Source organism: Manis pentadactyla, chromosome X (genome assembly GCF_030020395.1).
Source record: "Manis pentadactyla isolate mManPen7 chromosome X, mManPen7.hap1, whole genome shotgun sequence".
Lineage (NCBI taxonomy): Eukaryota > Metazoa > Chordata > Mammalia > Pholidota > Manidae > Manis > Manis pentadactyla.
The window spans coordinates 112,084,039-112,111,695 of NC_080038.1; the positions used below are offsets into that span (position 1 = coordinate 112,084,039).

General features: G+C 44.8%; 2 protein-coding genes across 2 annotated transcripts; one reads left to right on the forward strand and one right to left on the reverse strand.

Moving 5' to 3' along the window:
• Positions 1 to 6,480: 6,480 nt before the first annotated feature.
• LOC130681888 (rhox homeobox family member 2B-like) lies at positions 6,481 to 11,656 on the reverse strand. Its single transcript, XM_057495609.1, has 4 exons — positions 11,327 to 11,656; positions 10,876 to 11,164; positions 9,812 to 9,857; positions 6,481 to 6,952 (listed from the first exon to the last, which is right to left on the reverse strand). The coding sequence occupies exons 1-4, from the start codon at positions 11,625 to 11,627 to the stop codon at positions 6,680 to 6,682; spliced, it is 909 nt and encodes a 302-aa protein (XP_057351592.1). The 5' UTR covers positions 11,628 to 11,656; the 3' UTR covers positions 6,481 to 6,679.
• Positions 11,657 to 19,107: 7,451 nt separating this feature from the next.
• LOC130681813 (rhox homeobox family member 1-like) lies at positions 19,108 to 27,435 on the forward strand. The gene is made up of 3 exons (XM_057495389.1): positions 19,108 to 19,529; positions 24,104 to 24,149; positions 27,215 to 27,435. The coding sequence occupies exons 1-3, from the start codon at positions 19,108 to 19,110 to the stop codon at positions 27,308 to 27,310; spliced, it is 564 nt and encodes a 187-aa protein (XP_057351372.1). The 3' UTR covers positions 27,311 to 27,435.
• The last annotated feature ends 222 nt before the right edge of the window (positions 27,436 to 27,657 follow it).

Sequence of the window (27,657 nt, forward strand, 5' to 3'; positions counted from 1 at the left end):
CTTGATATTTTCACAAACTGTGGAAGATGAATTCAAAGAAACGTGTTCCTTTTTTGTGTTTTATTTCCTTTAAATCATAAAAAAGAAAACCCCACACAACCTTGATATTCAACATCCAAGTTCATTTTCAACAAGAATCAGAAAACTGTCAAGGACAAACTATTTTCCATCAGATAAATGACTTGGCCACAGAAAATAGTATTATACAAACCTCAGAGCCTGAATGACCACATAAAATGGGTTCCAAGCTTTCTGATCACAGCAGTGACGGGTTATGAATTGCTAAAGGATTGTCCTCCAGAAAATAACAAAAAAAATGACTGGAGAGTACATTTAAAATAAAGTGAAACTGAAATAGAAAAATCACCTCAGTTTTAAGAGATCAAGAAGACAGACACAGGGAGCATATAGATTATATTAGAACCACTCTGGAAAGAAAACCATTTTGAATTGAAATGTTATGCATATGTTAATAGATGGAAATTGGAATGTATTTCAACAGAATGAGTAATGTTACCTGCTTCATTTCATGTCAAGTCTAGATTGTAGAAAACTATGGCCCACTATGTTTACCACCCACCTTATCACTTGCTGCTGGCCCAGTTATGCCCACAATCCTGGTCACTGCTAGGAACTCTGAAGCTCCTGTGTCTAAGTCTTAGCTGTGTAATATGAGAGTGAATTAGGAACTGTTACGGAAGAGAATTAAAGTCTAATTAATGAGATCTTACATTTCAGTAGGACTCAAGGAAACCCAGATTAAAGTATAGACTACCTCAACTACGTAAGGATCAACAATCGTCGTCTGTAAAAAAGCCAATAATAAATGAACTCCAGGAAGGCATGGACAAATATGGTGTAGACAAGAAATCAGGAGTATGAATTTCAACACTGAATCCTTTGATATGTATTCTCAGGTCAGTTAGCTATTTTATACGTATATGTGCACACACACACACACACACACACACACACACACACACACACACATCTCACATGTTCCTGCGTACAATTTCAGCCTCATCTACCACCACTCTTTTCTCATTTCCTTACACTTCAGCCCAGCTAGCCTTCTCTCGGAATGTGTCATGTTCCTTTCTGACTCAGAATCTTCACAACTGCACCTCCTTCTACCTAGGCCCTCCTCCCTGTTAACCAGGGTAGTAACACCTATTCGGGCTTTAAGACTCCTTAAATGTCATTCCCTGCTACAGTTTCACAGAACCCTCAATATATTCAAGCTGGTTGTGGTTAATTGTAATTTCTGTGTCTTGAGTAAATGACATACTCCAAAAGAAGAGGAATATTATCTTTTTTGATTTTTTGCACAAACTGTATTCCTAGTGTCTAGTATAGTACCTGGATCACAGGAATAGCTCAAGGAATGTTTGTTGACTGAAAGGATGATTGAAGAATTCTTTTGATTAGTAGGGTGTTGTGTGAACACTTCACAAAATCCTGCTGTTGCATATGCAGGGACCAGTGCCTTGGGGACTAACAGGAAGGCCTCTTGCTGACACATAATTGCTTGGTTTTATTTACTTCCTGGATCCAGATGCAAACTCCAAGGCTTTCCCTGTAGATATTTTGGTGATCAGGAAAAGTAACAGATGCCTGGAATTTAAGAGTAGATACAAACTGGAAGAGGCCTCTGGCCTAGTCTACCTGTAGAGGGAAGCGACTGACCCTATGAATCTTTGGTGGTGTGCAATGGAGACCTCAAGGTCCCCCACAGAGACTATAACCAAGTGGCAAATGACAGAGGGTCTTCATGAGACTTGGAGTAATTTCATCGAACTCTGGAGCATAGTATAATCTACTTCAATATAAGGCTTGTTGATTATTTTAACCTAAAGCAGTGTGGTCACCATACTTAAGAGAGGAGCCCCTGGTCTTGGGAGTAGTATGATTTCGAGAAAGGCCATCAAGATGGGTCTGGACCAGTAAAAGGTCTAAGTAACACCCACAGATCTAAGAGGGAAAATGCTACTATTGTCAAGATGCATTGCTGATTTGCTGTGTGTTATACATTATGAAAGCCTGGCTCACTCAGCCCTGACTCCTCAAAAACAGACCAATCAGTTAGTCCTGCTCTGAAGTATATTTCTGAGTTGGTGTAATATTAACATTCATGCACACTTTCCATTTTGTTCCAAAGACCACCCATACATTTGGGAAATATTGCACCTATATTACCTTCTTGAAGAGTCACAGTGTGTATATCACACTGATGGGGAGCCCTATACTGAAGAAGCCTTCAACTCATTTGGCCATGAAAACTTATTCTTCAGAAAACATTCATGTGCCAATCAGGATAGCCTTAAGAAGGCTGCTGTATCAACCTCTAAGCCTCAGAGGCTGAAAATAACAAGGTTTCCTTCTCTCTCATGCTACATATCCACTGTTGGTTGACTGGAGATCCTGTTCCATGTAGTTCTCGCTCTGGGATCCAAGGTTAGAGCAGTCACCGTCTAAGCATTTCTGGATGCTCTAGCAGAGACAAGGTAAGCTCTGCATGTTTCCACAGTGAGGTGGGCTAGCCTGAAAGTGACACTTGGAATTTTGGCTTACAACTCATGGTCCTACCACATGCCTGGAAAGTAGACAACCGGAAATATTCAGTGAACTGCGCTGACAACTAAACCTGTTAACCTGACTGAACATCAGTGGTCACTGAAGTACAGTGGACATCCCTGCTGTTCATGATTTTGAAAAGAAGGATGGATGATAATTACTATTTGAGAATGTTTAACACTTTTGCTAAACTTGCATGACCATACTTAATCAGAAATAATATGTGGAAGGATGATTTTTGTTTTCATACTTGTCTGAGGGGGAGGAGAGGTGTCACAAAAAAACTATTCTTTTGGAAGATTTTATTAAAACAATTTCTTTTCACTTCAAGTCTCTAGTGGAGTTCCCACAGCAGATAACAAAATAGTTTTCTAGCCAATTCTTCATGGTTTCTTTCAAATACAAATGCTTAAAACAGAAAGCATGGGTAACTCTGGGCAGCCGATTTCTAGGCTACTAGAGAGAGGTATGCCATAAATGCCCATTTACGATGTTTTCACAAATGTGCAAAGTTAATGCTATCATCAGATGAATTCCATAATGAAAGCAATAAAGTTGGCCTAGAGTTTGTCTAAACAGTTAAATGTATTTTGTGCCACTATTATAACCTCTCAAAATTAATTTCTGATGAATCTGCTAAACCAAATGATCTGATGCTTTGCTATCTTGATTGATAATTGCCCATAACTCTATCACATAATGACACAGCACAAAAAGGCAGTGACAATATTCAGAAATGAGTACCTAAGTTTTGAGATGTTATCGCCTGCATTCCAAGCACAGTGAAGGTACGTACCAATAGCCACTCAAAAGTCTTTGACTGTTTTTCTGTGAGAAATGAAGGGCATGTTAAATTCATGTCATTTATTCAGCCATCTCCAAGCTCTTCCCCAGTTGTTCTCTATATACAGCCTATATACAATCATAATGAAATTGCCTAATACATGTGAAATGCTTTGAGCAATGCTTGGCACACGATAGTCACTGACTAACTGCTGGTTATTATAGTTGTTATTATTACTTCATCTCTTACAAGTGCTGCTTTGTGTTACATGCCCTGCAGAGATTCTAAAGTATGAGTGCTCTAGCAAGTTCAATCCAGTGCTCTCAGTTGGGATGAAGTCTGATATGTAAGGCACATTTTTCTTGCTTGGGACAGAACAGGAAAATCACCTTAGAACTGATCAAATTGTTTCTATGAGACTCCGTCTGTGTGTGTGTGTGTGTGTGTGTGTGTGTGTGTGTGTGTGTGTGTGTCTCTAGATAAATGCTACCAAGTGATTATCTGAAATAGTAAATGTTGAGAATTAAAAATAATTCTTGATAATTACCACCAGAAAAATGCACTGAACCTAAACAGCCCCTTCTCATATTGCACTACGTTCAGACTATGGTAAATCATGTACAATATTATTAAACTATTGCACTATATATTTTATTTTTATAATAATGCATCTGACACGCTCTAATTTCTTTTGTTTTGTTACATATCATCTGTACATCATTCATTCCATTCACCCAAAGCACCATCTTCACGTCCAGGTATTTCTGTGGGTGACTGGTCAAGAGAAGTGGTATCTTTGTATTTCACTAAATTCGGCTCGGATTGTATCTCAGTTGTTGAGGCTTTTGTCCCCCAGAAGGCCTTGACTGCCACCCTGGGAGAATAAGCAAAAACAAAAACAAAAACAAAAACATCTCTCATGAAATGAAAACTAAAACTAAGACTTATATTTAGTTGTCTAGATAGAGACATGCCTTCTTAAGCATGATTTTAGTTTGTGATGCATTGTGATAGCAGATGAGCCCTCAGAGGGACATACCAGGGTATAACGCTCATGTAGTTATTAGAAATATTCTCATCCTCACATCAATGAATTAGTAGGTTACGGTAAGTTTTAGAGTTTGGACAATACAAAATTTATTCAATAAACTTATTATTTTTTTCTGTATTTTTCTAGAGTTGTTTATCAGATATAAACTTTCAATTCAGATTTCCATTTCTTTTTTTTTCCAGTAGTAATAATCATCAGGTGTGTGTTTTTTTCTCTAGAGTTGCAGATGAGAGGATCAAGCCGACCAGAAAGTGATGCAGTCCTAGTGTTTGTGCTGACCATTGGAGTTATTATCTGTATATTCATGATCTTTATACTGATCTTCATAATTATAAATTGGTAGGTGAAAAACTGGAACTTAGTCATCATTCTTGATTGACATCCTCTTTGTCTGCCCTTCCCTTTTTCAATGAATCCAAAGCCCTATTCATGATGCCTCCCACCTGGCTCTTGAAACTGTACAAAACAAAACCCTTCCTTCCTCTAGCCACCATCCTAGTTCAGGCTACCTAATGTTATGACTTGCTTCCAAGCCATAAGAGAGCTTAAAATGCAGTTTTTACAATTTTACAGAGTAACAACATGGATGGAGCTAGAGGGTATTATGCTCAGTGAAATAAGCCCTGCAGAGAAAGACAAGTACCTAATGATTTCACTCAACTGTGGAGTATAACAAGAAAGCAAAAACTGAAGGAACAAAACAGTAGCAGGATCACAGAACCCAATAATGGACTAACAGTTACCAAAGGGAAAGGGGCTGGGGAGGATGGGTGGGAAGGGAGGGATAAGGGCAGGGAAAAAGAAAGGGGGCATTACGATTAGCATGTATAATGTTGGGGGGGGCATGGGGAGGGCTGTGCAACACAGAGAAGACGAGTAGTGATTCTACAGCATCTTACTATGCTGATGGACAGTGACTGTAATGGGGTGTGGGGGGGGACTTGGTGAAGGGGGGAGCCTACTAAACATAATGTTCGTCATGTAATTGTAGATTGGGATTTAGTGTGCAAATGATTCATCTTCCTGGAACCAACCTCAAGAGTCCATGGTGTCCTAAGATAGGGCAGTGAACAACAAAACAGAATCACTTTTATGGCCACATACATGCAGCACCAGTAATAGCTATCCAGGGGTTGTCTTTAATTTCCTTCCCCCTTTCCAATGTAGCATTAGCCGTGCAAATGCCTCCATGAGCTCTCCTCTTACTTATCAGTGTAGACACAACAAAGCTTAAGTTCTAAAAACCCCAAGTGGAAAAAGTCATGTTTGAGGCAGTCACGGAAATCTACATCTGGGGGACTAGGTGATGATATTACCAAGGGCTCATTGTTCCCATTCAAGTGCCCGGACAGCACTGGTTATGCAGGCAAAGGTCTCTGTTTTTTCAAAAGTGCACACAGATAAAGATGTAGAGATGAAAGGACCCATATGTCTGGAGTTTCACTTATCACAGCAAGAAGAGGAGGTGGAGCGAGGAAGAGAGGAGGAACGCAGGAAAGAAGGAAGGATGGGAGGGAGGAAAGAAGGTGGATGAAGCAAGTTTGGTCAAATCCTGGTGAACGATGAAGCTCGGTGATGGTTTTTATGGGGGTCTGTTAGAGTTCTCTGGCCATTGTTTAGTGTATTTGAGTATTTTCATGACAAACTTTTTTTTTGTAAAAGACAAACAAGTGGAACCTCTTCAAATCGCAGCGATGTAAATCACCCCTTATGTGTGTAAATTCAAGTTAATAAAATGTCTTTCCAGACTTCATTCTGATGCCATAAGAATTCTGGGCAGATTGTTTTTATTTTAGCAAGCACCACTAGTCATAGTGATGGTCCCCCTATATGCGTCCAGGAAAGTGAGGCTCAGATGACTCATGCCACCCCATCTTGCACATCTCTGTGGGCCCAGTGGTGCAGGGTGGGGGCACATGGGTGTTGGGGAAGGAGGTGGGTCCGTTGGGAAATTTCTGAGATGTGCACGGCCTCCTGAGGGTGAGTCGGGAATCTGACTACAGGAAAGGAGGCATTTCCTCAGATTTATTAACTGAACAGGACACAGAAAACAGAATTCACAACTTTATTGAAAATACAAAAACATGCCCTAAAACAGAGGGGCAAGAACTTTGGGCTGCTGAAACTTCAGCGGGCATTTGGGGAATGATGCTTGATGGTGAGATATGAGTGCGAATGTGGCTCAAAAGCACGCAGTGCCACACAGATCATTCCTGAGAAAATGGGGACTTCAAAAAGAACACAGATGGTAAGGCACCAGGCCTTGCCCCCTAAGGCCAGGCACGGGGAAGCCTACGTGGGAGCAACCAGGGCAGAACAGGCAAGACAAGAGGAGGAAAGTCCCGCAGGTTCAGCAGAGGCTGCCCCGGTGGTCCTGGCTCCGGAAGAACCCATATGACATCCAGCTCTTGAAGAATGGAGGCATCGCACAGTCCGAACAAGGTTAAGACCACGGTGCGGCCGAGCAGCACGGGCTGCGGCAATCTAAACCTTAATGGCCTCTGTTGTCTTCTCCAAATGGCCCTCCTCCTCCTGAACCAAACCTTCAATCGCAGAGAAGAAAGGAATTGGTTGAGTACACTGAGCATTTAATGTGCTCCACGTAAACACACAGCAGGCAGTGCTCCAGGCCCGTGACATTTAAACCGCATCCGGACAAGCTTTTCCCTTCCTGCTAAGAGTGCAGGAAAGTGGCCACTGTGGCCTCCCTTCAGCGCACCCCAGTGACCGCCCACTGTGTGCCAGGCTGGGGCTTGGCTTTCTGCTTCGACCCTCTCCTCCCGACTGCCATGTCACTTCCCCACGCTTAGAAGCTGAGGAACTGCACTCTGCCCCTGCCGGGACTGCAACTACCCCTGGGATGGCTGTGCCCTGACAACTGCCCTCAGCTGTCCAGCTGCCACTGACCCGTACTCACTAGACCAGTGGCACCCTGCTTGCGGGGGAACAAGTGGGTGCCTTTCAAGTCATACTGAGGGGAACAGCACCCATTTGGAGAAGGCTGTGTTCAGGGTCCACTAAAGAGCCAAAAGGATGAGCCCGTTGAATCTTTCAACAGAAGCTTTCCGCCAAGGATGAAGGAAGGCCCATCCACCCTCTGAAACCTCTCCAGAGTGAAAACGATGGTACCGCAGGGAGGCTGGGTCACGGGGGCCCAGGGAGTTTGTGGCTTGTCTTGCTGGGACACAGTGTCCACCTGAAGCCTGGACACTGCCTTCGCCTTGCAGAAGTCGGGGGTAACGGGTGCTTACGCTAAGTGCGACCAACCTCAGCAAACCTCTTAAACCCTTGCCCAGCCCAGCGTCTGGGGGGAAGGAGGCACACCGCGGTCAGGGCCGTCAGTTCTGCACGCTCCACCCTGTTCCACCCTGCAGACCTTTCTGGGCCCAGGCCTGGGTTGGCTCTCTCTGCTCTGGCTGCAGGTCCAGGATGCAGGGCCATAGCCTCTGTTGCCCAGCACGGTGGGGTCCCCAGGCCCTGCTCCTCCCCCAGGAGATCCCCATGCCCTCCCTCATTCTGAGGGCAAGGACGTGGCGCTGACCTTTCAGGCAGGTAGCCAGCAACTGTGTGGGTCACAGAAGGGCTCCTCCCCAATATCTGCCAACAATTAACAGCCACAAATAAAGCCTGCCCTTCGCACTCCACTGTCCCCTCAGCATCTGAGTTAGGGAACTATGTTGGATCTCACATTTCTGGGAGTTCCTGGTCTGCGCCATTGTCAGGAGACAGAGGGCCCCCCCTCCCCCATCTGTGCCCTCAGATTCGCTCTGCCATCTCAGCATGTGGGTCCTTCTGCTGCATGAACAGGCAGTCTGCAACAGCCAGGGCCAAGGAGCTCGTCTGGGGGAGCCCAGGTGTACTAGTGGTCAAATCTGCATAAACATAACCAAAACGCAGAGCAGGCGACTGAGGTACAGGCCACTACTGGTTCCATATTACTAATCCTGGTTTCTTATTCAAACAGCTCCTGCTGTATGTGCAAAGTAGAGTGTGGGGCAGCCGCCATTAAAATACCGTCGGGGCAAATACTGTCTGAGCTCGCTCATACGTGGGACCTTACAAACAGAGGAAAGGAAAAACAAAATCCTAGAACAGGAGATGAAGATTTGCAGTTACCAGAGGCAGGGCTGCGGGAGGGGGCATTTGGAGTAGGGCGGTCCTCTTCCAAAAGACACAAGCTACCCTTTACAGTGTTAAGTGAGTCCTGGAGAAGGTAATGTACAACATGATGCCTGTAGTTCACACTGCTGTATGGCACACAGGGAAGCCAAGAGAAGAAATCCTAAGAGTTCTCATCACATGCAAAACACACTTTTTCTTTCTTTCTCCGTAGCCTTGAAACACAATTTTTCTTTCTTTCTTTGTAGCCTTATGGTAGATGTTAACTACACTTACGGTGGTAATCATTTCACAACATGTATAAGTCAAGTCCTATTGCTGTGCACCTTAACCTTATACAGTGCTGTATGTCAACTATATTTCAATAAAACTAGGGACCACGTCCTAGGGAAGTTCGGGCAGTAGAGTTTGGAAATGGATGGAAACCTCAGGTCGCTCTCCTTATTTGTTTCTGCCGTGTCCCCTTTCTTCCAGACCCCCACTGACCGAGCACTTTGCCTCCAGGGAGGGGAACCGACTCGCCGGGACGTCAGGGTTGCTCTTCCTCTGAGCTTGCTTCGCCTGCTTGAGGAAGCAGAGGCCTGGGCCTCCCTAGTCCTGGCCTGACCCGCCTGGGAGCCCAGCCCCCGGCCTTAGGCTGCCAGCACCCAGCGGCCTGCTTTGTTGGGCTGCTTTCCTGGCCCCCTGCCTGCCACCAGATCTGCTGCCTGCTTCCTTCACTGCACTCAATATATCTACCTGTGTGTGTGTGTCTGTGCGTGTGTGAGTGTGTGTCTACCAGGTAAAGGATGCACGGATCCAAGACCACGTGAAATTCTCATTCACAGTTTCTTTTAACTTCAAAATGACAAACTCTCAGCCTGAGGGAATCTCGCCGCCACCTCTCAGTTACTGCTCTTACCCATTTTATGGATTAAATTAGAGCCTTAAAATACTTTGATTGCTCGCTCGTTGGAACCTTCTGTTTATGTATCTATCAGGGCCAAAGAGGATGAAGTACATTCGTATATACATATTCCTGTATACAAGGAATGGTATATTATGGCAATTTGTTTTTCCTTTAGGAAACCAGGTTCCCCTGGTAATGGGAAATTTCCAAATGCTGCCGTTCATCTGTCCTGTTTGGCACCCACCAAATCCCCAAAGTTCAAAACTTATTTCCTAAATAGGAAGAAGGCAACAGAAACACAGGAATGTCAGAAAGCGTAGGACAAGGGTGTCCAAGCCCCGCAGCAGGTTTTAGAATTGCTGCCCTGACTAACTGCTTTTTCGGGTGCACTCACCTGCACTGTGGCTTCAGACACATCCACGATTCCTGCAAGTTCCTGTCTGAGGGGACAAAATCACAAGTGTTCAGCGTTTGGACTAGTGGATGAATTTAAGTATAGGATGCGATCTCATTAATACTTTTTCCTTTTCAGGGAAATGTCAGTGATTTATTTTATGGACCAATTTCTGCAGTAGGAAAACTCACACCATGTCAAGATTTACAGTGAAATTAAGTCAACACAAAGCAGTTAAGAAAAGCCAAGTGTCCCAGGAAAAGGAGGCACGGTCCAAGACCACATGAAAATCTCATTCACAGTTTATTTTAATGGTACGAACTTCAACATGAGTAAAACCCTCGGCCTGAGGAAATATCGCCCCACTTCTCAATTACTGATCTTACCCCTTTCTATGGATTAAATTAGAGCCTTGAAACACCTTGATCGCTCACTCGCTCGACGTAACCCTCTGTATCTGTGTGTCTATCAGGGCCAAGGAGGCTGAAGTACATCCCTGGTAGACGTGAATGGACGGCACAAACTCTCTGCAGTTCACTCTCTGGTTCTGCTTAGCTTCCATTTTTCTGTGAGCCGCTGCCCCCATCCTCTGCACTACACTGTTCTGTACTATCCAGGCTGAAGCTTCCTTTAGGGACAGTTTTACCTCAAGAGCGAACGTTATGGAATGCAGAGAAATTACTAAATCATGATAAACGCTTTTCAGATGCAGCGCAGCGTTTACAAATGTAAAAGTCAATACCGAAACGACCCACAGTGAACTGATTTATCAAAATGTGAAAGAAAGGTAGGGACCCTGCCCTGATTTGCCCCTGCCGCGATTCTAGCACAACAGAGGAGCGCGGCTTGGTTTACCTCAATCCTGTGCACAACTATTTCCCTTGATTCCCGAAAGGCAGGGCCCTGACCCCCACCCTAGGACCCAGGTGTACAGGAGGGGACCCCAGCAGTCCTCCAGGTGGCTTTTAGCTCGAAAGGGGCGGAGGCATGTGGGAACCAAACGGGCCCCTGGGGCAGCCCACAAGCCCGGGGGTAAATTCGCGCCAAGCGGGGCTGTCGCTTACCGCAGGGCCGTGCTGGGATAGCCAGTGTGCTGGAAAACGTACTCCATTAGCAGCAGTTGGGAGTACGTGCAGGGGTGACGCTGGGCCCGCTGCGGCTCTTCTCTGGGCTCTGGATCCCCGATGGCGGCCTGCGCGGGCTGCTCCTCCTGCCCCGCCTCTCCAGGCTCTCTAGCTTCACGGCTGCCAGTGCCAACGGCCTCGAGGTTTCGCACCTCCACCAGGCCAGGGGCTTGGCCGCCATGGTCGCCGCCGCCGCCTTCTTGCTCTCCGCCTTCCGCAGGCCTCGCTTCTGCAAAGGAAGAAAGCCAAAGGTGAAGATCAGGGCGCTGGGGCCCAGGCTGTGGGAAGGAGGACATGAGGGGCAGCATCTAAGGGGTGTCCTGTCCGCCCGCCTCCCCCATGGATTCTTTCTTGGGAGTTGGCTGCAGTACATGTCCCGTCTGGCACCGACCACGCAGCTCTTCGCGGTCGTCCTCGGCTTCCCGTCTGCGAAAGCGGGCAAATTCGCGGCGGCACGGGGGCAGAGGCTCCATGTCCTGAGTGCGCACTCGAGGAGGCTGTGTGCGTCTGCAGATTCTGCGCTGGGCTCTCCTCAGATTCCTGGGACACAGAAAGCGCCAAGATGGCGGCCAACCTCCTTCCCCTTCCTTCTGACGCCTAGAAAGGCTTACAATGTGTCTAGCTGTACACGGGCTATGGTTTTTGCAACAACTCCTGGGGATGGGGGCAGGCCGAGGTGCGCATGCGTCCATCGACGGTTACAGTGTATCTAGTTGTACCGGGGCTCTGATGTTTTGCGACACTTCCTGGGGCTTGGGCCTGCCGGGGGGGGGGGGGGGGGGGGGCGCCCACCACCTGCTCCATCGCCTCCTCCCCAAGGCCTCCCACGACCCCTGCCACTCTGAGGCTCTCGGGCGCGGGCGGCTGGGCTGCTTCCGGAGGCGCCGCTGTGGCCGCCACGCTGACGGCTGAGGCCATTCTGGTCCCGGCCGGAGAGCCAACGCGCGAGCCAGAGCGGCGGCCCGGCGGGGGGCGGGCGGCTCTCCTGGGCTCGGCGCTCCTCGACCAACTGCGGCGCTTCCCCGCGGAGCATCCCCTTCACGGCTGCGCGAACCAGGCTCCGGAGCCGTTGTAGCCGCGACAATAGGGGGCGCTCTCGTGAGCGGGGCCTTGGCGTCCCGAACCTGATGCCACGCTCCCGCCCGAAGCCACGGAAACCCGGCCAACAGTTCCAGGCAAGCCGACAGACTGCAGCCCAGCGCAGTCTCTCTCCCCGGCTCCGGAGGAAGCAAACACACAAGCCAGCCCCTCCCCCTCACCTCTCCGGTTCAGACACGCCCTCACTTGCCCAGGTAGTCACCCATTGACAGTGGGGTGAGCTTCTCTCCACCCCCGAGGATATGCAAATGCACCAAAGCCAGGCCAGACACCCGCGAAATGTTACAATTTTACCCACGATGCATTTTTAAATGTTTTTTATTTACACCCACTTATTCTTTTATGTAATACTATGTTAGTTGTAAAACGGCGATTGGCATGATGAAAATTGAAGGAATTCGTACAAGTCCCAAACAGAAAGAACAAATCCACTCACATCTCACAAAGATGAAATAATCAGGGCTGATATCGGTGATATTCAATGCTGGTTGATATTCTCACAGACATCCCTACGCACACAAGTATAGAGAAGAAAGGGTGAATGGATGAGTGTACACAGAGAGAGAATCTAGTAAGACTGGAATCATACCGCATATGCTTCTAAAAAATAAAAAGTACTAAATATAAAATTTACTTCATTTAACAGAAGAAAAAGAAAGAAAAGAGATAGAAAGAACTGCTGAACCTGAGAAAAGTATTTCTTGACCACAAGAGACATTAGTCTCACAAAATTCCCTTTTCTCCAGGCTCCAGTGAGCTTGTCCCTGAGACATAATGTTTCTTAATAGTCTCCCAAGATGCCCACCTATCATTAAAAACAGCTGCAGAAATGTGCCAACAAGTGCAATTAGGTCAAGTGAGGCCTGCTTCATTACCATGGGGCCTCCTGTCCTGGACACTCGTGACGTCCTGGTCCTCACTGGTTAGAAATTGGAGATCAGAACTGGGCAAGCAGAGTGAATCGCTAAAAGAACCAGAATATGTGACTCCTTAAGCGAGCTTCTTTCCATTACGCCACATATGCCTCAGGGTATGCGGTGGCGCTAAGATATATATTATGGAGTAATATTTCTGAGGACTTCCTCTGTAGCTAGACATGGTGCTAGGTACTTAACGTATGTCATGTCATTTACTCTTCTCATCAGTTCTATGACATAGGTATTGCTATTATTCCCATCTTGTAGACAGTCTCCACACAGAAGTCCTCCCTAATGTATATATGCATGCATATACATACACATATATTTACTTATATTACATAGAATATATTTATACTTTACTTACATATAATATCCATATATATACATACACTTACTTATATACAAGGACCAGAAGTATTTTTTTCTTTAGAAAATCACATTCTCTGGTAGTGGGAAATTCCTACAAGCTGGGTTTTACATATCCCATTTTCCACCCACGAAGAGCTAAGGTTCAAAACTTATTTTCCAAACATGGCTAATTGTTTTTTGTTCAATATTATTTTCATTTACACTGACCTGCCTGCTGGCTTCAGTCACATGCATGCATCTTGCAAGCTCCTTTCTGAGCGGAGAAAACCACAAACATTCAGCATATGAAGTTGTAGATGAAATTAAATACACCATAGTCAGTTCATGGTTGCTTTCATTTATTCATTTTTTATTTTTTTAAATTAAGGTATCATTGATAGACAGTCTTACGAAGGTTTCACAGACAACATTGTGATTTCAACGTTCATCCATACTACATGATCGCTTTTAAATACTCAACCCACAATACCTCTCCCCTTGTATATTACTCTGTAGTACCCAGATGGTCTTCTCTCCACACTAAATTTAAGGGGCACCAAAAACTCAGGATTCTGGATAAATGACGCTTTTTGCACGACTTTTAAAAATCCAAATTATTATTATGAACGCGTTAACAAAAACTTGAAGATAGGATCTGACCCGCCACTTGCACAACCAGCCATGCCTTACTCTTCTCACCTTGATCATGACCCTGGCTCCAATCAACCACTGTATTCAAAAACCTGGCTTCTGCTGAAGTGTCCCTGCTTCATTCATTTTAATGACACATGAAAATAATTACCTTGGTGCCCAAGGGCAGGAGGTCTCCCAGTTGCCTTGGGACCCCCAACTGGCCTTTGGCTTAGGAAGGGAGGGAAGAGGCTCCGAGAGAGAGAAAGAAGCCTGGGTCCAGCCAGTGCTCCCTGGAAAGTGAGCGTGCCTGAGCATGCTGCTTACCAAGCCAGCATGGCCAAGTAGGGAATTCGTTGTAAAACGCTCTCCCACTCCTGTCGCTGCAACACATGAAAGTGGGACGGTAGAGGGTCTGCTGCCTGTCCCCAGGCTGCCTGGGCTCCAGCCCACCGTCCTCCCAGAACACTCCATCCACAGGGCTAGCAGCTCCCACGCCAACATGGCCCTTTGCTGGTGCTCCTGCTCCTTCCTTAGGTTTGCACTGTATTTCCTCCTCGTCTTCTGATGCAATCAACGAGATCACAGGAGGTTTTGCATCTGGAAAGGGGGAAAGGCAAATAGACAAATGCTCCGCTGTCCCACGGAAAGTTTATTTCCTATTGTTGGCTGAAGCACCTGTCACCATCCAGGCACTGACCATACAGCTAATTCTCCCCAGTACTCATTGACTCCCGGGTAGTCATTTTCATCCCTGCTGCACCAGGGCAGAGACTATCTTCATGTAGCCGTGCCTCTCTGCAGACTCTGCGTGGGGATCCATGGCAACCCCAGGCTGGGGTCCACAGGTGTAGCCAGCAGCCCAGTCAGGTGCTCTAGGGGTGTCTGGGCGCAGTGACAGTGTGTGGGTCTCAGGTTCAAAGCACGCGTACTACATGTTAGTCACGGGCTACTCGCTTTTTCACTGCCAGTTGCAGTAGGTGGGGCCTGCTGGTGCATGCATGTTAGTGGGCGACCATCAAATATAAAATGTTGTTCATAAATATAAAGAACCCTTACAAATATAAATTTTATATGGCATTTGAATGCATGGTAAAAAACATATTTGCTCTTAGAATCATGTGCACTACTAAGAAATCTTACAGAGAATGCCCTTAGTGGTTCTTATCAACTTCAAAAAAGTTTTAGATGTTTTTGCATTTTATATGTTTATGTAAATATAAAAACACTTAGGAATAACTTTGTTTTATATAAAATAAATATAACCAACCTAAAATTTTTATATTCAGAATTATTGAATTCTTAAAATATGGGCATATTTACATTTTAATATATAATTAAAACCTAAATGTATGATTAACATAAAATGTATTTAGAATATAATTATTGAACTATCAAAATATAAATATTTAAATTTTTTATATAAATAAAATCTAAATATATAATAGAATATGGTAACATAATTTATAATTTTCTATTATGAACATTTTGTATATTATTTACAAATGTTTTATATATTTATGCATACTAAATTTATAAATATATACCATATAAAAGTATTTTTTAAATGTTTGAGGCTCACTAGATTTCTTAAAGGCATTCTCTTTATAGCATTTCTTATTAGTGCACATGATTCTAAGAGCAAATATATTTTTCACCATTCATTCAAATACTATACAACAATTTATTTGAGCATATATCCATATACACCAAAAATGTGTTAGAAAGACACTAGAAACGTCTCTGACCAATGAAATCATAAGTTGAGGAAGAAGAAGGGTGCCTGTAGGGTGTGTGGGTGTGTACTGAATGGGGGATCTATAGTGCAGCTCAGCCAGGTACACCCAAGTTAGTGGGGTGCCTGTCCAGAGCACGGGGCTTTGCTTGGTTTTACAAGCTGATTTGGATACGAAGAGGAAAGAGAGGAGACCTCATTCTAGCTCTTGGAACAAAGTTTGGAGATGTCTTTTGACCCAGCCCTCCATATCCAGCAGCCAGTAACGTCAAAGGGGCTAGTAATTAAACTGAAATGATTGGCCTGGAGGCTGCTTGCTTTAAGTATTTGCAGTGATGCTGAAATCAAAGCCCTCCATGCAACCTGTAGCTCTAGGGGATGGATCTTGGGGAGAGATTTGCCCAGCACTCTGGATGGTCACATGCAGTCTGGAAGAAACCCAGTGTGCCCCTTGAGAAAGTTTAAGTGCTCCAGAGTTTTACAAATGAAATCCACGTCAGAGGACAAGTACAGATCCCTGCCCAGTGCCAGATACTTGGGTTCTATCCTCAGCCAAGGAAGAGTGAGGAAGGAGAAAAAGCAATGAAGTAGGGTAAGAGAAAAATAGGAAGAGAAAGGCCACCAATAATGAGAAGAGGCAGTTAGGAGCACAGGTCCAAAGCCTGGCTCACTGTGTGTCCTGGGCCAGTACATGAGCCTGTCTGACTCTCAGCTTCCTTACCTGAAAAATGGCGATAATGACAGTGCCTACATCATAGAGAGTTTTCGTGAGGGTTCAATGACTTAATGCATGTAGCTTCTTTCTGCAACTCCAAACATCCAGCTCATTAGTATATCTTAACTGCATCTCAAAAACACATCCCCACACCTTTCACTTTTCCCACATGCCTTAAATCTAACCACTATCATCCTAAAGCGGGGCGTTGCATTAGCCTCCTGTCTCCATGTTTTCACCTTTCCTGCCTATGACCCTTCTCCACTTGGGAGCCAGAGTGATGTGATGGGTAAAATGTGAATTAGACTCTGTCATGCCTGCAAATTATGAGTCATATAGTGCTTGTCCTCCTGTTGGACCCAGAATAGGCACGTAAAACATGGAAACTATTATTTCATTACTATTTTCTGGCTCCTAGGGATAAAGTATCTAAGGCTCCAGAAAAAGAACTGTTGATTGACATAAGCACTCTTCTGATACACTTGCTGGCACAGAGCTTATACATGAAGAAGCCAACATAGGCTTATTGGCTGAAGCACACTGGTTAAAAAAAAAAAAAAAAAAGACATGATACAAGTGTCATTTTCACACGAAAATGTCCCTATCTTCACTGAACACTGCCAGAGGATAGCAGTCTCTCCTCTCTTGGACCCTTGTGAATAAAAAATATGAAAGTGACTGAAGTAGGAAATGTGAGGCTGCACAGTGTAATGGTCATTTAGGAAGTTTTATTGTCATCAGCGCAATTCATCCTCCTAACACCCCATTACAACTACTAGTTAAAACTGTTATCCCCATTTTAAAGATAACTAAACCAAGGCAAAGTGAGAATAAGCAGCTCGTCAGAGTAGCCAGAGAGCAAGTGGCAAACAAAGCCAGCATTTGGAAGCCAGCAGTCTGGCTCCAGAGCCCTTGATCTCCCAATCAGATCTGTCACATCAGACCATGATTCCTAGCTACTTTCGCTTGGAATAGAACACCACCTTTATTTTAAAATAAAAATTAAACTACATCTAACTTAAAAAGTTGAAGTAAATACTGGAATAGCTGGTATGGAGGTAGAGCAACACTCACCTAGAGGAGAGGGACTGGAGGTTAGATAACAGTGGAGCCCACTGTGGAAATCTGTGGAAGGACACACCCCCTGTGCTGTCACAGATTTCCTAACTAGTCTATTGCAAACCATGAGGAAAACCCGTTGGGTCTCTCGTGTAATAACTGATTCAAGGTTGAAAATCCATCATCAATAATCTAGCCAAGAGGAGGGGAGGCCTGCTAATCCCCAAGTGCCAGCCTGCAAAGGAAACAATTTGGTTGAAGTCAGAGAGAGGTTGTGGGATTGCCATCCCTGGACATCTTTTTAAAAGTGAATTAGTCAGTCACCACATTCTAGCTGAATTTTAGGTGTCCTCCAGAAATATGAAATGGGAGGCACTTACCCATTAGGCGCAGGAGGTGAGGTGCCTCAGCTCCATGATACTTACAAGGACCCGCAAAAATGGTTTCTTTCATAAAACGATGCTGAAGACACTGGTGGCTGCCACGGTAAAAACAGGGTAAAGGACATAAAATTCCAAGCCTAGGGCCCACTATTAGAAGCCACTTTAAATATTTGGGATATGAACACCACTGGAGCATCTACAAAACACGTCTTGAAGGGAGAACCACCGAGCCCTCAACCTGGCCCGGATCTTTTTTATTTGACTATAAATAAAATGTTATTTTTTCCTGAGCAAGAGGTCAGGATGTTATTTCCAGGAAAAGGGAGGAAAGGGGCTAGTTTATATAGGGAGGAGGAGGAGGAGGAGCAGGCAGAAAGGTGGAGGATACTCACCTGGGTTCACAACAGGAGCCCACCCAGCACAGGGAGCACCCGAGCCTGTGTGGGGAACATAGCAAGATGCTGGAGTGCAGTGCAGCGGAGGAAGCATCCTCCCCAAGGGAATTCAGATCGTGTACTCCACTATGGAATCCACTGTGCAGTGCAAGCGTTCTTGGATGCACTAAGCACGGGGCTGGGATCTGCACCTGCACTCTGATGCAGATTCATTACTAAAACTTTGGAGAACTTGAACTTTGAGGGACGCTTTGGGTTTCTTGCAGAGCACACCCGACCCAGAATGCTCTGCAGACCCAGCCTCAAGCTCCTGTGCCGACACCCTGGGGAACACGGTGGGCTCTGCCTTGAGTGCACGTGCAGAAAATCAGGAGGAAACAGCCCCCTAATTAATCATTTCAGCTTATTAACTCGTAGCATATGCAGGATGCCAAATGTGGAGGGTTGGACCGTAAGATGGTCTCCTAACTTTTCACAAGGGCTCCCCATAGTTGGTGTGAGGTCTCATGCCTTCCATCTCTCCCCACTCCCGACCCCTCCCCAAAATCGGCTTGCATAATCTCGCACAACAGACACGCCTCCTGACTCATTAGTAAGCTGAGCTGTAGAGCCCTGACTCTGCACACGCCCATCCCCCCACCACACGTCCTTCTCATAGCACCCCTTGTGGCCACGCCCCAGCCGCTTTCGCGCCGAAGCAAGTCCCACTCACTACAACTGGCGGGAAAGAGACAGCCAATAGCAGTCGTCTGAAGGGGTGTGGGCAGGCCTAGAACCAGCCCCAAACCAGTTAGAACCGGTAGCTGGCGCCAGAAAAAACGTCTGTGCCGGCCGCTCTGTTCCTGGCCAGAAGTTTGTGGAAGCGCACGGCTTTTGCCTTGCTCCAGCCATGGAGCGTCAGCCCAGCGGCAATTACTATGACCTGGGCATCTACTATAACCTGGGCTACTTCTGCCTGGGAACATACGAAACCGGAGTAAGATCTGGATTCGTGCAGGGTGCAGCATCAGACGAGGAAGGAGGTGGCCACCCTGGCGAAGGAACTCCAGACCTCCCGGGCGATTCCAACCGTGAAGGTGACGGGAACCGTGAGGGCGACGGGAGCCACGAGGTCGACGGGAGCCACGAGGGTAGTGGGGGTGGCCAGAAGAATCAACAGCCTGAAGACCCGGCTTGTGCGGCGGCGGCTGCCGAGGCTGCGCTGCCCCACCGTGGGAAGCGACGTGCCTGGCGCGTTAAATTCATGCCGGAGCAGGTGCGGGTGATGGAAAGCATTTTTGAGCAAACTCGGTACCTGGACAGGCTCACAAGGTAAGTGGCTTGCTCCAGGGAGCACTCTGTTCTTCAGGAGGTTTAGGTTCATTTCCAAGCACCTTTGTCTCTCCCCCAGCCTCCTCTCTCCCTTCCTAAGCCAAAAAAGCCACCTGTGCCCCAAGGTTGGGGGATGAGAATGCCTTCTGTGCAGCAACAGAAATATTTTCACACAGTAGTTATGTGAATCAAGTCTGGAAACTGGTTGGTGTTTTTTTTTTTTAATTGTAAAATTTACGTAAAGGCAAAATTTAGTATCTCTGCCATTTTTAAGCCTACAGTCCAGTAGTGTTATGTACGTTCGTATTGTTATATGACCGCTCTCCAGGACTCTTCCTCTTGAAAACTAAGAAGTCTATACGCAGTGAGAAACTCGCTGTTCGCCCACCCAGCTCAGCCCTGGCACCCGTTTTGTACTCTCTATTGCCGTTAATTTGACTGAGTGCCTCATGTAAGTGGAATCAGTTTTTCTTTTTGTGACTGGAGTTTTCCTCTTAGTGTAATATCCTGAGGCTTCATTCATGTGGTAGCATGTCTCAGAAGTCTCTTCCTTTTTAGGGCTAATATTCTGTTGTGTGTAAATGCCATATTTTCTTTACCTGTCCCTTTATTAATGGGCACTTGGGTTGCTTCTGCCTTTTGGCTGCTGTGCATAATGCTGCTGTGAACTTGGGTGTGCAAGTATCAGTTGGAGTCAGTTTTCGATTATTTCAGGTATAAACCCAAAGGTGGAATTGTTGGATTGTGTGGTAATTCTCTTTTTAATTTACTTTAACAACTGCTCTACTGTCTTCCGTAATGGCTGCACTGTTTTACATTCCCACTAGCAGTACACAACGATTCTGATTCTCCTTAGTTTTCGACACTTGTTATTTTGTTTTTTTGATATTAGTCATCTCAATGCATGTGAAGTGGTAGCTCACTGTGGTTCTGATTTGCGTTTTGCTGTTGATTGGCGATGTTGAGCATCTTTTACAATGCTTATTCGAGTCCTTTCCCCATTCTTATGGTTTATAAGACTTTTTTCCTAATTTTTTTATTATGGTGTCGTTAATATACAGTCACATGAGCAACATTGTGGTTGCTAGATTCCCCCCATTATCAAGTCCCCACCACATACCCCATTGCAGTCACTGCCCATCAGCATAGTAAGATGCCAGAGTCACTACCTGTCTGTCTTCTGTGTGCCATACCGCCTTCCCCGTGCCCCACCCCCACATTATGTGTGCTAATCATAATGCCCCTTAATCCCCTTATCCCTTCCTTCCCACCCACCCTCCCCAGTCCCTTTCCCTTTGGTAACTGTTAGTCCATTCTTGGGTTCTGTGAGTCTGCTGCTGTTTTGTTCCTTCAGTTTTTGCTTTGTTGTTATACTCCACAGATGAGTGAAATCATTTGGTACTTGTCTTTCTCCGCCTGGCTTATTTCACTGAGGTCCATCAGATCCATACCCTCTAGCTCCATCCACGTTGTTGCAAATGGTAGGATTTGTTTTCTTATGGCTAAATAACATTCCATTGTTTATCTTCTTTATCCATTCATCTACTGATGGACACTTAGGTTGCTTCCATTTCTTGGCTCTTGTAAACAGCGCTGCAATAAACATAGGGGTGCATGTCTTTTTGAATCTGTGATCCTGCATTCTTAGGGTAAATTCCTAGGAGTGGAATTCCTGGGTCGATTGGCATTTCTATTGTTAGTTTTTCGAGGAACCTCCATACTGCTTTCCACAATGGTTGAACTAATTTACATTCCCACCAGCGGTGTAGGAGGGTTCCCCTTTCTCCACATCCTTGCCAGCATTTTTTGTTGCTTGTCTTTTGGATGTTGGCCATCCTAACTGGTGTAAGGAGATATCTCACTGTGGTTTTAATTTGCATTTCTCTGATGATTAGCAATGTGGAGCGTCTTTCCATGTGCCTGTTGGCCATCTGAATTTCTTCTTTGGAGAAGTGTCTCTTCAGATCCTCGGCCCATTTTTTAACTGGATTATTTGGTTTTTCATTGTTTAGGCACATGAGCTCTTTATATGTTTTGGATGTCAACCCCTTATCGGATATGTCATTTATGAATATGTTCTCCCATACTCTAGGATGCCTTTTTGTTCTACTGATGGTGTCCTTTGCTGTACAGAAGAAGCCTTTTAGTTTGATATAGTCCCACTTGTTCGTTTTTGCTTTTGTTTCCCTTGCCTGGGGAGATATGCTCATGTTGGTATTCAAGAGATTTTTGCCTATGTTTTCTCCTAAGAGTTTTATGGTTCCGTGACTTACATTCAGGTCTTTCATCCATTTTGAGCTTACTTTTGTGTCTGGAGTTAGACAGTAATCCAGTTTCATTCTCTTACATGTAGCTGTCCAGTTTTGCCAACACCAGTTGTTGAAGAGGCTATCTTTTCCCCCATTGTATATCCATGGCTCCTTTATCATATATTAATTGACCATATATGCTTGGGTTAATATCGGGACTCTCTATCCTGTTCCACTGGTCTATGGGTCTGTTCTTGTGCCAGTACCAAATTGTCTTGATTACTGTGGCTTTGTAGTAGAGCTTGGATTTGGGAAGCGAGATCCCCTCTGCTATATTCCTCCTCCTCAGGATTGCTTTGGCTATTAGGGGTCTTTTGTGATTCCATATGAATTTCAGAACTATTTGTTCCAGTTTCTTGAAGAATGCTTTCGGTGTTTTGAAAGGGATTGCAGTGAATCTGTAGATTGCTTTAGGCAGGCTGGCCACTTTGACAATACTAATTCTTGGTACCCAAGAGCATGGGATGAATTTCCATTTATTAGTGCCCTCTTTAGTTTCTCTCAAGAGTGTCTTGTAGCTTTCAGGGTATAGGTCTTTCACCTCCTTGGTTAGGTTTATTCCTGGGTATTTTATTCTTTTTGATGCAACTGTGGATGGAACTGTTTTCCTGATTGCTCTTTCTGCTAGTTCGTCGTTAGTGTATAGGACTGTGACAGATTTGTGTGTACTAATTTTGTATTCTGCAACTTTGCTGAATTCAGATAGTAGTTGTACTTTTGGAGTGGATTCTTTCAGGTTTTTTATGTACAGTATCATGTCATCTGCAAAGGGTGACAGTTTGACTTTTTCCCTCCCAAACTGGATGCCTTTTATTTCTTTGTGTTGTCTGATTTCCATGGCTACAAACTGCAGCACTGTGTTGAATAAAAGCGGGTAGAGTGGGCATCCTTGTCTTGTTCCTTTTCTCCTGATGTTTTATTGTGGCAAAATACACATAAAATGTAGTGTCTTCACCATTTTTAAACATACAGTCCAGTAGTGTTATGTACACACATATTGTTGTATAACTGATCTCCAGGACTCTTCATCTTGAAACCTGAGAAGTGAGTACACTGTGAGCAACTCACTGTTCCCCCAGCCCCCTCAGCCCGGGCAACCGTTTTGTTACTATCTGTTCCCATGAATTTAACTACTCTGAGTGCCTCATGGAAGTGGAATCATAGTTTTTTCTTTGTGGGACTGGCTTTTTTCACTTAGCATCATATCCTCAGGGTTCATTCATGTCGTAGCGTGTCCCAGAAGTCCTTCCTTTTTAGGGCTAATAATATTCCATTGTGCGTAAATACCATCTTTTCTTTACCTGTCCATTTATTACTGGGCACTTGGGTTGCTTCTGCCTTTTGGCTATTCTGAATAGTACAAATATCTTCCCAAGACCATTTTCAATTATTTTGGGTATATATGCAGAAGTGGAACATTGGTGATCATAGGCTAATCCCATTTGTAAATTTTGTTTTTTCCTTAGCAGCTGCATCATTTTACATTCCCAAGACTTCCAATTTCTTCACATCCTTATCAACACTTGGTGTTCTGGTGTTTTGATAGTAGCTATCTTAATGGGATGAGGAGGAAATCAGTGTGGTTTTGATTTGCATTTCCTTAATGAATATTGATGTTGAGCATCTTTTCACGTGCATAGTAGCCATTTGTGTGTCATCTTTGAAGAAGTGTCAGTTTGGGCCCTTTGCCCCTTTGTTAATCTGGGTGTTTCTTTACTGTCGAGTTGTAGGAATTCTTAATATATTCTGTATAGTAACTCCTTATCAGATACATGATTTGAAAATATTTTCTCCCATTCCATGGGTTGTCTTTTCACTCCGTTTGTGTCCTTTGATGCACAGAAGTTTTAAATTTTGATGTAGTCCCATGTATGTGTTTCTTGCTTTTGCCACCTGTGCTAGTGGCCCTTTTTAGTAAATAAAATTTTAGTGGAATCAGGGAAGGAGAGTGAGGTACTGTCATGCAACCCCAGTTGATGGATTGTTCTTTTATTAAAAGTTGTGATAATTTGTTCATTAGACTCTTTGCATTAATTTTTTTTAAAGGTGCATTAAAATTATTTTTCTTGGATACTGAGTTGTCAGTGCCACCTTAAATTTTGAGGGGAAGCCATCTAAAAAGGAAGCCTGGGGCCGTAAATGACAGAAAAGTTTACTTGGGCGGTCTTGAGGGGAGACTACAAATTTAAAACAAGCATAAAATGTACATATTGAATGTTATCCACAACTGCGAATACTAAGACATTTGTGGTTTTCTCTCTTCAGAAGCCAACTTGCAAGATCCATAGGTGAGACTGAAGCTAGAGTGCAGGTGAGTACAACTGCATGGCAGGGCAGCCGTTCTGAAGCCTGCTTTGAGGATTGGACGCTTTTATTCTAGGCATTCTCACATTCGTGTTTTTGTTGTTTTTCCACTGGCAAAGAACTTTTAACCTTAGGGATCTTTGCAGGTGGAAAATGGGATATTTAAACTCCAGCTTATGAATATTTCCCATGACAAGTGAGAACATGATTTCTTAAAGAAAAAGGGAAAAAAAGGAACTGCTTCTATTCTGTGTACAAATCTAAATACATATATTTTACAAACATATAGATATGTAGATCTATATATACATATAGAATATATAATACCCATATACATATATATGTGTATGTTCAATAACGTTCCACTCATTCTAACAGTGGTATCCTGTAGGGAACACTTCTGTGTAGAGTGGGACTCATCCTAAATTTGGAAGTACTCAAATTAATGCACAGAGCAGGTTATGAGAGGGTTCAGTTGTGCTAAATCACTTAAAACCAGACATAAGCTGTTAGAAAAATGAGTGTGTTTATAAATGGGGGAGTGAAGGAGTAACTTTTAATTAAGCTGAGACAGAGGAAGATAGCTTAAAAGTCCGGTTGCCTGATTCTCTCACTGGTGTTTTTAAGTGTTTGGTAAGGCAGCGTAGAGCGGCAGCTCTAAAGTTCAATTTTCTTTAATTCTTTGATGTATCAACCTGAAGACATTGCTAGAATAGCCACATTATGGTGAGAATGGGAAGAAAGTTTTGTAAGCTTTGAAAATTTGCCTAAAGAATGAAGCAAGCAAGAAGAATGTTGAATTAATATTAATTTGACCTAACAAGGGAGAAACAGGTCAGGAAAAGAATTACATATAGTCAAAATAGGTCTTTACAGACACCATGCAAATGCAACATTATGAATCTACTAAATGTGCCAGTATTCTCTTGAGGAATTTCTAACATCTGAGGAATTTATTTTTTTCCATTGTGATGGTACTACTTTGAAGAGGTGAATTTTGTGGAATCTGTTTGGTGGGGGAGGGAAGGATGGCCCTCCTTTCAGGGTAGATTCATAGCTGTGTTAATTTCAAGTACTTTTCATTCCCCCAGGAAATGATACTTTTTTTCCCATCTGGGACAAATGGGCGGCCAAAAAAAAATAAAAAGAACCCTAAGGTTTATCAAAGAGGTATTTCCCCCCAAAGAAGAAAAGAAAATCGGTATGAGTTTTGAATTCATTAGCTTTGCTGCAGTGCACATTTGAGTGCAGTGATGAACAAAGAGCTGAAGGTCTGGCACTGGGAGTGCCTGAAAAGCAGCCCCACACAGCCGACCATTGAGTGCTGGCGTCCTAATGCCAGAGGCTGGGCTCACAGGCCTGGCTCGGCTTGGGAAGGGTGGGAGGAGGTTGGGAGCAGTTTCTTAGGCCGGCAAGGCATATTGCAGAGGATAAGGAAAATGTAATGCTTGGTGAGTAGCTTGCCCCCCGCTCCGGGTTTATATAGTGTTCTCTCACTGGCGTTCTGAAGGCAATGGGAGCCACGAGGAACCACAAATCAGGAAAAAAAACGTCAGGGTTCTCATCTATTTCCAAACCCTGCCGCATGCATTTCCATGAGAAAATTAATACACAGTCTTCCTCCTTTCTTTTGCAAATAGAACTGTTTGGTGAAACCAATATTGGGGATAGAGACCTAATATCAGCCCAGACCGCTACAGCCAGCTGTGGGCTTTGGTTATGTTTATGGAGATTTGACCACTGGTGCCTTTGGATCCCGCAAAAATGAGCTCTATCACACTGGCCTTTCTTAAACATGTATTCCTGCGGCAGAAAGACTGCAAATACTAAGACAGGAGAGCGGAAATGAGGCTTCAGGCAGGGAAAAAAGGCCCTTTGTGTCACATAAAATTCGCAGTTTGGAAATTTCCAAAAGGATTTAAGTACAATGTAAAGCCCATTAACTAGGACACTGAGAAGATAGTGAAGTTGGACTGACAGTTTTGCTCTGTTTGCAAAATTAGTTGGCGGATATTTAGGGAGGAGCCATGCTACAACCCCTTAGCCTCATTGTTGTCACCTATGTTCCTAAAATGCCTGTTCCACGTTCTTGCCTTAAGAATAAGGGATGGGATTGGGACCTCCTGGTTGAGTAGCAGCGCCTAGGATAACCTGCCATGCTGGACAACAGCGGCTGTGGTCCAGGATCCTGGAACTGTAGCCAGAGCAGAGTGGGCTGACCTGGTCCTGAGCCCAGGAAGGTTTGAAGGGTGGGGCAGGTTGGAGCATGCAGAATTGACAACAGTGACCATGGTGTGCCTTGAGATGGTCTCGACTTCCCTTAATGCTGCAGGTTACAAGAATCAAGGCAGTGTCCAAGATGTCAGCAACTCTCAGGTCCCAGTTAGACAAGCCACACACTCCTCAGGACCCTATGGCCAGGCCTCCCTAAAAAGGGGCAGACTGCGTTTTAACTCTCGAGAGGTTTCAAAGGACTCATGACCCCTAGGACATCCATGAAGGAAACCTTGTCTAAAAATCCATGTTCCTTCCTATTGATTATTTACTTCTCACTGAAGATAGATAGGCTTTTCAAATAGGGAGCTCTTCCCCTCAATACGAATTTAAATAGGGCCCACTACTTACAATGTCCAAATTCCCCCGCACACAAGCTGACCCTATCCCTAGTGAGGAAGGGGCAAGAGGCAGCTGGACAGCTGATGATCCACTGTCAGGATACAGACCTTTCTTTATCCTGTAATCAGGCCTGGGATCAGCAGCAAGGATTGGTCCAGTTAATAAGCCAGACTTCCAGCCAATACCTGGAAAAAACACTAGAATATTAAAATTGGGAGCACAGAGACAAAGTAATAAACCTATTCCAGAGCTTGGCACATAGCTGGAGCTGAGGGTGAGCCGGAGGGAGGGGGTGTGGTGCTAACTTTGCGGAGTTATTTTAGCAATAATTAAATAGTTTCTCCTGATGCAGTTTGAAATTCGAATGGCAGATATAAAGTTGCATGCTGTGTTTTTTCTATGATGGCATTAACTGTTTCATATACTAAACCAATCCTATTTTCCCTCTGATTATAGATGTGGTTTAAGAATCGGAGGGCCAAGTACAAGCGAAATCAGAGCACCTCGTGCCCAGGAACGCGCCAGCTGACCCAGACCACCCTGCCATCGTAATGATGGAGGGGCCCTAGAATCCTAGTTCCAGAGCTGGAGCACAGATGGATGCTTCTGGCGCCATGGGCCCATGGGCCACCCATGCTGCCCATGCCACCCTTATCCCCTCCACACTTGTGTTATCAGTAAAGACGTACATTCTCAATATATCTGTCTCTGTGTACCACATGGGGCAGGTAGGGTATGAATGGCAATGGGCAAGGAAATGCCGTTTACACAGAATGACAAGGAGGCCTCCTTTCATGAGGGACATCCCCGAGTCACTGTCAGTAGGCCCTGCATGTCACAGACGTTTCCCAAGTGCCTGTGATGAGTTTGCAGCGGCCCATATATTCTCCTCCATCCCT